The 11,211-nt window shown below is 38.4% G+C and overlaps 1 protein-coding gene across 3 annotated transcripts in view; it reads right to left on the bottom strand.

Moving 5' to 3' along the window:
* Positions 1-325: 325 nt before the first annotated feature.
* Positions 326-11,211, bottom strand: part of LOC149018378 (actin-related protein 2/3 complex subunit 2A-like) — a 44,673-nt gene continuing 33,787 nt past the window's right edge. For 2 of the 3 annotated variants that reach the window (XM_089152665.1, XM_089152666.1), the window contains exons 8-10: positions 4,583-4,639; positions 1,444-1,515; positions 326-1,350 (exon numbers count right to left, since the gene is read on the bottom strand). In XM_089152665.1, the coding sequence (XP_089008791.1) occupies positions 1,327-1,350; positions 1,444-1,515; positions 4,583-4,639 (153 nt within the window). In that variant the 3' untranslated portion in view covers positions 326-1,326. The remainder of the gene's footprint in view (positions 1,351-1,443; positions 1,516-4,582; positions 4,640-11,211) is intronic. The other variant, XM_089152664.1, reaches the window with a different exon arrangement.

Here is an 11,211-nt window from a genome sequence, read left to right as displayed (position 1 = left end):
AAACTTACAAATAATGCAATTTTTATTTTATGATTAAAAAAAAAAAAAAAAAACCCCTAAAAGGTGTAGGTCTATTCAAAGGGAAAATTTCATCCATATATTCTTTCCCCTCCTTTCAAAATTTCACATATAATTCTCCATAGATAGTGAACTTTTACTTTTACTTTTCCTTTTCACCTGATATTTTAAAATGATCAAATTATATATATATATATATATATATATATATATATATATATATATATATATATATGCTTTTTTTTTTTTTTTTTTTGATTTCTTAACTATAAAAATTTGCCCAACACCAAAACATGTAAAATAATTTTACACAAAGAGCTAATTTCCTACAAAACATCACCAAATGAATAATCAATGTCTACCAGAACATGAGTAACAAGAGTTAAACTGTAATTACCAACTGCACCCTCAAAAAAATTGTTTGTGTTTACTAGAAAAGAGTTAAATTTAGTTACCAAATTGGTTATTGTATAAAGCACTTAATATATATTATATTAGTCACTGTATTGGATACCACTTTTGAACACTGACAAGGTGAATTAGAGATAACTACACCTTCTAAACATATGGAGAAGAGGCGTAAAAGAAACATAATCCTCTGCCCTTGTGGATAGAAAGTCACTATTTGTGAAACCAATCTATATGCCTGTGTGCATTGGCATTCCAAATGTCAAGCAAATAACCAAGAATAAAACCATCTTTGAATAAAAAGAGTGAGAAAATTCAGTTTCTCCAACTGAAAAAATAAAAAATCATTTCAAGAGAACATTTACCGATAAATAAATCAATTTCTAGTTAACCACTTTGAACCTGTTTAATGGAGTTAGGCATGTAGAGAAAATCTAACCAAACTAAAGGATTTCAGAAAATTGTATGCATTCCTCATTTAAAGGGGTATACAGAATGCACTAGAAAATTGAAAATCTTGAACAATTTTTCCCAAATTCTCCTATAAAATTGACTGAAATTTGATCTTCCCATTTTTAATCGTACATGACCAACTGATATTTGTCAACTTACACAATAAAGGTCCAGAAAAGGCAGTCGACCCACTTTCAGCAAATGCACAGCTTTAAGATCTGAATGTACAAAATCATCCAGCAAATGCAAACCATATTCTGGAGTTTCAGCTGCAACTGGACTAAATTGCAATACACAAATTCGCAACGGAGGGTCAGCCCATTAACTTGAGTATGCACTGGCCTTCAACATAAGCAGCAAAGAAAACTCAGAATTCTTTTGGGTTCCATAAGCATTTCGGAATGTCGTTTGCTGCTTTGACCATTGGCACATCTTAATGAATTTGAATTAGCTCGGGCCTCCTTTCAGGCTCTACAGACAAAAATAGGTATTAGCAATAAATAACACAAACCAACAAAATGACCAGTGACTTAGCCACAGCGTAACTGTTATCTAATTACAAACCAGTTTCTTGAAGGATCTGCTATGCGCAGCTTTCTTTGACTTCTCAACACCTGGCTTTGCACGATCCAGAGCCTGCGACATAAACCATGGAAGTAATCGAACAAACACATAAATACACGAGCCAATATCACCACACTCATGGCCATAGTTGAGTTGTTCAAACTGGGGAAGATTTACTACCCATTTTTGTGGCCTTCAATAAAATTTCATGGAAAGCGGCAGCTATGTCAAAACTGGACTGGGTTAATTTGGAGACAGATGTTTGCTTCAAAGATTTAGGGCTAACAATTTTGGCCCTTTAGCATGAATAACCATATTATCTATATTCACACAATCAATCATCATTTTTCCAATGTCAAAAATTGAACATGAAAGTAAAATAAAAGGTAGAAAGAAAGAATGGGAGGGAGGGGGGGGGGGGGGCATCCTGCTTATTGTTACCCTTAATGAAACTATCCAGTGGGTTTTCCTAATGGGAAGGGAAAGAGGAGGGAAGAGAGACTCATTCCAAGACCAGAGCCTGGAACCAAGCATTCTAAAATAAGCACTTGACAGATGCACATGCACCAAGAAGTTGACCAAGACGTCCCTGATATTACTGAGATATTACCTAGCAGGACATCTCATCTTGGAATCTCAAAAAGGTAATTTTACCAAGACTCACGATCTCGGCAACTGCTCATATATTAGTGTGACAGATTTCTTAGGCCGAAACAACTTTAATTATCTTAAGAACCAAACATCTTTGTCTGCTCAATTGGTTTTGTTTTGATGGGCTTGGGAGGCCCTCCGCTCCTTTGTCACTCTTGAAATATTCTTTCATTGCTCAATGCTACACCCACTGTGACTGGATTTTTTGACATTTAGGCATATATTAGTTAACTGGTTAATAATAACACATAATGATATAATCTTTTAGACATGCTACAATATGCAAAACGTAGAATTTATAAAATTTAGAGCAAATTGCACTAGCACCCCAAAATAGATGCCTAAAAACACTGACACCCAATTCAAACATGTTAGTCCACTCAGTTAGTGAAACCATTAACCCACTATTTATTTTTCTTTGATTCCAAAAATACCCTTATCAAAATCTGAGGAAAAAACAAAATGAACCATTAGATGTTTGACCCATGTTTTATTCTAATCTTGTGCTCATTATTCTTCCAATACTTAGCCATGCTTTCATCCCCAATCTATTCTCTCTCCTCACTCGGCTCTCCACCTTCAGCTCCAACAGCACCGGCGACACCGCCACCACCATTACCGCCTCCATCTTCCTCTTCCTGTTTTTTTCTCTTTCCGTTCACAACAGTAGCCCCTCGTTCCCTTTCCTAAATCTGATTTAGTTCCTGGCTTCCATGGTTATCAAAGCTTATGAACTAAGATTTGAAAGTTCGATGGAGAAATGGAACTGAAAATTTACATTGATGGCGGAAATATTAAGGAAACCAAATTAGAGAAGAAACTCCAATCACGAATCAACACAAATCTTGCACAAATCTGGGCGGTACACTGATTCTTGCACAGATCTGGGTTGCTGTCCCCACAATCCCATTATGGCTACATCATCCATTAGGGCTACCTCCGGACTCCCATGAATCAACACCTCTGGGTTCTTACTTTTCAATTTTGAATCACTATCTCACAATGGTGGTTGGTTTAGTTTTCTCTGGTTTCTTCTTTTTGTTTTCCATGATTTCTCCTTTCATCTTCTTTCTTTAATTCGGGAAAAGGGACATGAAACAAAAAAAAAAACAGGTGAACTGCATTGCTGAATCAGTTCTATGTTGGGTTCACTTTGATGGTTTTATCCCCATAAATGAATGATGGATTTCCAGTAAGCTACTGTTCTTCAAGCACCCACAGCAGGTGACGATGGTGACGGATTCGACTCTGGAGACCCTATTTTAGTGAGCAACTACCCTGAAAGAAATGCAGCAGAGCCTTAGTTTGATGAAACATTTTGTTCAGATTATTTTCCTTTGAATAGCTGCTGGAGTTGTAGACGAAGAAGGTTGGTGGTCGGCGCTGAAGATAGAGAAGGTGCAGGAAAGGAAGGCCGTGTGAAGAGAGAGAAATCGGTAGAGGGATGAAATGACAGAGAAGGGTATAATAGTCTTTAAGATTGTACAACTAACTATTTTAATGGAATAGGACCCGTATGTTTTTTAAACATAAAGTGGGGTATCAGTGTTTTTAGGGCATCCATTTTGGGGTGGCAGTGCAATTTGCTCTAAAATTTATCCTAAGATGTTAAAGACTAATGTTGAGGGTGTAGTGAAAAGGGAGCTGCAGGGCACCAAAATAACTGTGGGGAACAAAAGAACAGGGACAAGTGGCAGCATTCTATTGGGGAGCAGCCACTCATGTTGACCTACGTGGAAAGTAGTTAGTTAAAAAAGGTGGGGGGGGGGGGGAGGGGATTAAATTAGTGTTTTGTGTAGGGCAAGCTTGTTTGCGAGGAGGGGAAGACCTTGGTTGGGGCATGTTGAGTGGTGCAGTGGTGCTTTCAAGGCCAGGGGAGTTTTGTTGCTGAGTTTATTGCATTGACCATTTACATTTTCTCTTCAGATCTTATTATGCAATTCAAATGTTGTGTGTTTTTTGAGTGAACCAAAGTGCTGCCAAGAGCTGATACGTAAGTGAACTAATTAAAGGAGAGAGTTCTTGTTGCAGGGGTTGATCGAGGGTCTTAACATTAAATACAGCAACCATATTCATCAAGAAAAAATATGCTACAACCAAAACAACCTCGCACTCACTGAACATGTGAACTAACCAGCTGAACTCTGAGCTGCTATTTGACACATCACATAATTGCATTTAATAATTCACCAAAGCATGACAGGCAAGGGGATAGTCAAGCCTGCACTAAGAGAGGCATGAATTCCTTGATATTGGCTTAATTTTCCACCAAAACCGGCGCTAAAAATTGCCAGCCATAATGGGATTGTCAGCCAAGTTGCAACCATACTTCGTGAATCATGGAGAACATCAATAATGGTCAACATCATTGGTATTTCAAGTTAAAATGCACAATGACTACTTTGGCATGTTATGTCTCATTCAAAACAGAACTGAAGCTGAGAAAGGGGGAAAATGGAAGAAAACAACAATAAGTATGAGAACTTACCAGTATCAGAGACTCCACACGGCGTCTCATCCGGGTGTGCATGAAACCTTCTGAGCACTGCAAGAAAATGAAAACCAATAAATGAATTAGTATATGCACAACTGCAAATACTGTCAGAATATGTAAGAAGAATCAAACTCATTTATTTAGCTAAGATAGCTGAACAGTCCATAAGTACAGGAAACAATTTCCAACCAGCATGCCTTGTGACAAACAGTAAGTACCATCAGTTACATTTAGAAGTTCTTGTGACAAAAGGTAAAAAACTTAAGGATAATTTAGGGACCCACATGTCAAAGGTCAATACGACTACTGGCATAAAGACCAAATCATGCCAGTTAAAACCCTTACTTTGACTGATTTGGTAACTCTTCTCATCTCTTTTTTTTTCTTCTTCTTTTGTTGGGGGGGGGGGGGGGGGGATTGTTCTTGAGATGGGGTAGAACTTGCCGTTTAAAAATGTCTCCACAGATTCAACTACCTTAAAGTACTCTGGCTTGCAGAAGGAAAAAACAATCCTAGAAGAGGATTAAAAGGCAAACCCAGTGTCAAAGGCTTTAGCACAAGCAAGCAGAGCCCTGGGGGGCAGTTCTCCTATGCAGTCTTACCCCAACAATTTTGCTGGGAGGCTGTTTCGATGCTACCTCAGAGCTACAACTCTGGTTAACCTACTGTTGTGTCAAGCCCACCCCTTAATCCTAGAAGAGGATTGTAGGGGAAATTTAGAGAGAGAATTCACATGACCTGATCAATCAATATCCAAATCATATGAAATATGAAATGGAAGAATAAGCAGAATATAAACCATGTGGCTAATGGGCTAACAGGAGAGACTTCTCCCAATTCTTCAACCGACCAATCAGGTAAGACTGAGCTTTCAAGATTAAAGAAAAACTCACCGCATAAAGAATAAGAGGACATGGTAAAATACCAACAGAGCCAGAAGCTCAGTAAGACATCAAAGAGAATGAATATGTTGAGCAGCCAATTGAAGGACTTAACACTTCACATCAACTCAAATCTAAGTCAAGAGAAGGATATCCAATCTCAGTTGAACTGGGTTCACCATAAACAGAAATTATGAACTTCAGGAACTCAAAAAAAATTAAGAATTTATTTACCACTTGACAAGAAACAAAATAAAACAGCTGTAGGGTCCTACCAGTGCTGCAATGCCATTTGTAAAGTGAAATGGAGCTGGCCATACTCAGGGATTTATCAATTTACTGGAAAGAGATTCAGCTAACGTTATAAAGTATATGATATATATTGAATCATTGATACAGATCCTTGTTATCACTCTCACAAGATTGGTATCGGACTAACAATAAATCTTGAAACCCATGAAATTGTTCATTCATTTGGATGCTGAGAAAAGTCACGGGTAGATGAATTTGGTGGCAAAAGGCGGTTAGACCTTTTATTCATGGTGAAAGCCTTCCACTGTATGAAAACTTAGACTGTTGAAAGTAGGGGTGGGGCGTTTTGCAGTTAAGAGTTTACCAGGATACCACATTAGTGTACGAAAATGGCAACTGTGATATATCTACGACATAACAGGGCTTGTGTTGACATAGTCTAAAGAGTTTGTAAGTTATAAGTTTCATTCTTACTTTTTCCTTGTATTCTCTTTACTTTATTATAATAATTGGTTTTTTCTCTTTTTTTTTGGCTGTTTTTTTTTCCACTCGTTTTTGTTTTTCTCTTTTTTTTTTTTCTCTTTTTCTTTCTCTTTTTTTTTCCTTTTTCTTGGTTTTTCTTTCTCTTTTCCTTTTTTTTCTTTTTTTTTTTTCTCTTTTTCTTTTATCTTTCCTCCTTCTTTTTTTCCTTTTTTTTCCTTTTTTTTCTCCTTCTTCTTCTCCTTTTTTTTGTTCTTTTGTTTTTGCCCCTTTCTTTTTTTTGGCTTCCTTCTTTTTTTCCGGTCTCTTTTTTCTGCCCTTCTGGTCCCCGTCCGATATTTTCCCCTCTTTTCTCTTTCTGTTTTGCCTTTTGTCTTTTCTTTGCTGTTGGATCTTGGCCTATCCCCCTGTGTTTTTTGTTCTACTCTCTTTTTGTCTTCCTTTTTTCTGCATCCTATTGCCCGTTACCTATTTTTCCTCGTCTCTTTTGGTTTTTTCTCCTTCTGCTCCCTTGCCCCTTTTTTGTCTCTTTGGGTTGTCTTTGTTTCCCCCTTCGTGTTGTTTTCTTTTTCTTTCTTTTTTGTGGTTTCTTCTTCTTGTCTTCTCCTTTCTCCTGTCTTTGCTCTTCTTGTGGGTCTCTTTTCTTCTCTCTTTTTCCTTTTTCCTAATCTATCGCTGGTTTTGTGTCTCCCTATCTCGGTTTTGGGAGCCCTGTTTTCCCCCTTCTTTTTTCCCCCCCTTGGTTTTTGTTTCTCTCTTTTCTTCTTCTCGCCTCTTTTTTCTCCCTACCCTCCTCCTCTCTTGTCGGGGTTTCGTGTTCTTTTTTCTCGTTGGGTCTCCTTTGACTCATCTTCTAATCCGTCCTTCTTTGACCTTCTTGTGTCCGTCTCTCCCTTTCTTTTGTCTTTTCTTGATTTGTTTTATCTTTTATCTTACCATTATTTCTTCCTTTCCAAGTTTCCATTGACTTCTTTGTTATGTCTCAATTCGCCTTTAATGTGCTTCCTTATGTAATTTGATCTTTGTTACCTTTGAAGTTTGTCCCTTACCTTCGAATCTTCCACTTTGGAGTCTAATATTGCTTGGCTTCTTTTTATCTCGTGGTCTTGATCTCTGTTCTTGAGTTTGCCCCTTAACTTGACATCTTCCCTTCAAAGATCTAACCTTGCAAAAGACTTGTCGTTTGACCTTTCGAACTGATCTCTATTACCTTTGGAGATTGTCACTTATCTTGACAAATTTTCCCCTACCTTTGGAGATTGTCCCTTGGCAAACTTTCCCTTTAAAGATCTAACATTGCTACAAATCAAAACTTTCAGTTTGGCTGTTTTACCCTAGCTATTGTTACCCCCAAAAATATATTTTCCCTCGATTTGTGCGGAAATTTAGTCTTCTCAACATTTGAAGATTCTACTTTTTACTGGGCGTTCTTCCTTGGAGACATAAAGTTGCGAAAGATGAGGACAAATCAAATGGAAGTCTATAAGGTAGACGTAATCTATAAGTTTGAAGATCAAATTGCGATGTTTACGACGATGTTTTATACTTTTTGGTCAAGTTGGACATATGTGATATCCATGCCTCACTGAGGGGGAGTGTTGGATTCTATTAGGAGTCTAATAAGAGTTTGTATAGGAGTTAAATTAGAGTTTGCATTCATGTAAACTTCTATTCCTTGTAATAGTCTACTTTCCACTTTATTATAAATAAAGGGCTTGAGATTATGGATCAATAAGCCATTCTACTACAATCGTTTCTTTCAACAGCTTGTTTTGGTGAAAGAAAAGCCTAAGGTTAGTATATCTATGGGTTGGGCCTTTAATCCAATGGGGGGGATAAATTTAGGGTAGAATGTAGGAATATGGGATTTAATTTATCACATTAATTTAAGTTGTTTTATTTTAGAGAACTTTACCTATCGTAGAAGGTTACCTTTTAAGAGTCCCTTTTGTTTTAAGTTTCTATTGGCTATGTAAGTTGGTTAGACAAAATTTTACTTAGCTAGGGATTCTTCCTTTTAAATAAAAAGCTTGTAGCCTATTTTGCCTCACAAATGATTTTATCAATGAGAATGGTTATTGCCTTCGATGCTACTATCAAGCTCAGTTAAGAGTTGGAAACTCTTACGATTGGCAGGATTCTGGTTTAAACTTACAGGTGGAAAATTAAAAGTCATCAAGGTATCAGCATTGATGGTTTTGTGAGACGATATTGGAGATGTCTAAGAAACAAACTGCCCCTAAACCTCATAACCTCCCTCTATCTCTTCTTTTTCCAGTAACAAGACCACCCAATGCACCCACCACCACTCTCTCTCTCTCTCTCTCTCTCTCACCGCCAAACCACCACCACCACTTCTGCCTGATATGAACAAGGCCCCACCTCCTGGCTGAAACCCTGGTATGGGCCCCAAGTTCCCACCCAAGTGGTGCACAAGGGGTGGCCAAACCCCTAAAAGGGGCATTTTGGTCATTTTTCCAGCCGTAATTAGCTGCTGATTTTAATTTCTAAATCTTAGTTTTTATTTCCGGAGTCCAGTTATGCTTTGAAGTCTTAATTTGACTTAGTAGTTGAGTTCTTGTGTCATGGGGAGTCTTTCTTTTAAGTAGAACTCTTTATAGATAATTAGGTCTTTTATTTTATGTGGTTGTTATTTCATTGTAAAGGGGTATCCTAACTTATGAAAGGAACCCCAGTTGAGTTAGAGTCTAAGTCCTAGCTGAGTCTAGGTAAGTTTCCCAATTAGAGTAAGATTCTTTCTTTCTTGATGTAAGGCTATAAATAAGCCATGCTATTCTTTGTAAAGACAGTCTGCATTGAATAAAGATTGAAGAAAACCAGTGGGAAACTCGTCGTGGTTCTCTTGGGAGGGCCACGGTGGATTTTTAAGAGAGTTGATTCAATTTGCAACAACCAAACTTCAAGAACCAGCAGCCTTCATCTTCTACAAAGATTTCCCAAGATCTTCACAACCCTATTTAGATCCATCCTCAAAACCTTAAAATTCCCTTTATCAATTGTTTCATCCAAAAGATTTACCCCAAACCCTCCCATATTCAACCGCAGAAAATTCAGGTCACCCCACCACTCCCCTAATAATTTTGTTAAAATCCTAACCCTTCCCAGGACCCTCCCATAAATTTTTTAGAGATCCACAAACATCCCAGTCCCTTCCTTTGTCATCCAAGACTCACTTCCAACTACCCATTATCAATAACTTTACCCTTAGATATTTGGGTATCTTAATTACACTCATAGGAGCCTTAAATTATGGTAACATTTATCCTTATCATTCTCAAAAACGCTCCCAAAATACCATTTCATTTCCACTGATGGCATTATTTTCTGGTTCAAAAGAAGATAATCCTGAGCAAACCCTAAATTTCAGGGAATTCCTCCAAGAAACCCTAACCCTAAAGTTGGCTTTACATCAGTACCTCAACCCCATAGCACCGCCACCCTACTGTCACACTACCAAAGCCTCCACCTCCCTCCCACCTCTATTCTGTTGGCTATTTAGGCCTTCAACTGCCTCTGTGGCTTATTCCATTTGGCAGTGAGTACCCTTTCTACCACCAAGGGTCCTTTTTATCTAATTATAGCTAGTGACGAAGGATCTCTAAGGTTTTTTTCATGTTTTTTTGGTTTTCCATATTTTTCGGTTTGACAACTATGTCTATCGGATGTCTGGGATGTACTAGGTTATACTTGAGAGCAACTTCCCTCGTTTCAGATGAATTCTATCAAGCTTAATGGGACCAAATATCTGCAATGGTCTCAATCTGTTACACTTGTGATTGGTCTACGCCATCTTGCTGGCCATCCTCACGGCAATCTTGTGAAACCTAAACTCCTAGTCTGGCTCAAGACAAATGGGAAACTAATGAATGCCTCGTGAGGGGTTATCTACTCGACCTAATTGAATCTACTATTGCTAAGGGATACCTCCTTCTTGAGAGTGCTACTGCCGTCTGGAAAATTGAGAAAATGACATATTCAAAGGTTGGTAATGAAGCTCAATGTTTTGATATCTGTAGAAAGATTCATCAATTGCAGCAAAAGGATCTCAACCTTCTCTCCGTATTATTACACTTTCATTGGTAATACCAGACATTGGATTTCATGGGAGTTTTTTCCTACCTGTGTAGTGCCGCTACAGAGTGGGGGATAAACTTTGTGTTAGATTCTTCTGCTCAGGTTCTTCCTGGTTGTTTCTCGCCTTTTCTTTTTTTTTTTTTTTTTTTTTTTGTTTCGTCCCCCCCCCCCCCCCCCCCCCCCCCCTCCTTCTCTCCCTTTTTTTTTTTTTTTTTTTTTTTTTTTTTTTCCTCCCTCCCCCCTCCTTTTCCCCCCCCCCCCCCCCCACGCAAAAACCCCCCCCCCTTCCTTGGGCCCCCCCCCCCCCCCCAAGGGGGGGTGGTAGGGCTGATCATGGGATGAACCCATCAAGCCACTGTTGATGACCATCTTAGTACACGACTCTCTTCAGATGACCTCTAGCACCTACATTAGCTGACGACCAAGCTTAAGTTAACTTCATTTGGACCAACTTCCACTAGTGTTGCTAATACAACGGTTACTTCTTTTGAGAATTCCTCTACCTCACTTTCAGATACTCTTTTGGGTTGTCATAATGCATCAACAAGTACATCTTCCTGGACTATTGACTCCCATGCATAGTTTGAGGTCCCATGAGATCTCTCCGAGATTCTTTTCTTCTTGAGACCTCAAGACGAGATCTCACGTGAGTCGATACCCAAAGAAAATACAATATCTCAGCCAAGATCTGGGTTGACTCAAGATCTCAGTTCTACCCAGTCTTTAAAAAATCCTCATCTCAGTCGAGATGAGTAGAGATGCCTTGATCTTGACCTGTCTTGAAGCTCCTTCCCCCTTTACTGGTTTTGATGTTTTGTCCGGATTTTTCACCACAAAGTTGGTTGATGCCTTGATGTTTGATGTATTATTTGACCTTAAACATTTATGCTTTCATTTATGTCAAGCAATGGTTGT

This window comes from Hakea prostrata, chromosome 4 (genome assembly GCF_041222555.1).
Source record: "Hakea prostrata isolate BN-2017 chromosome 4, UWA_Hpros_2, whole genome shotgun sequence".
Taxonomy (NCBI): Eukaryota; Viridiplantae; Streptophyta; class Magnoliopsida; order Proteales; family Proteaceae; genus Hakea; species Hakea prostrata.
The sequence above is the reverse complement of the archived record's forward strand: the minus strand, read 5'-3'. Positions and strand labels throughout refer to the sequence as shown.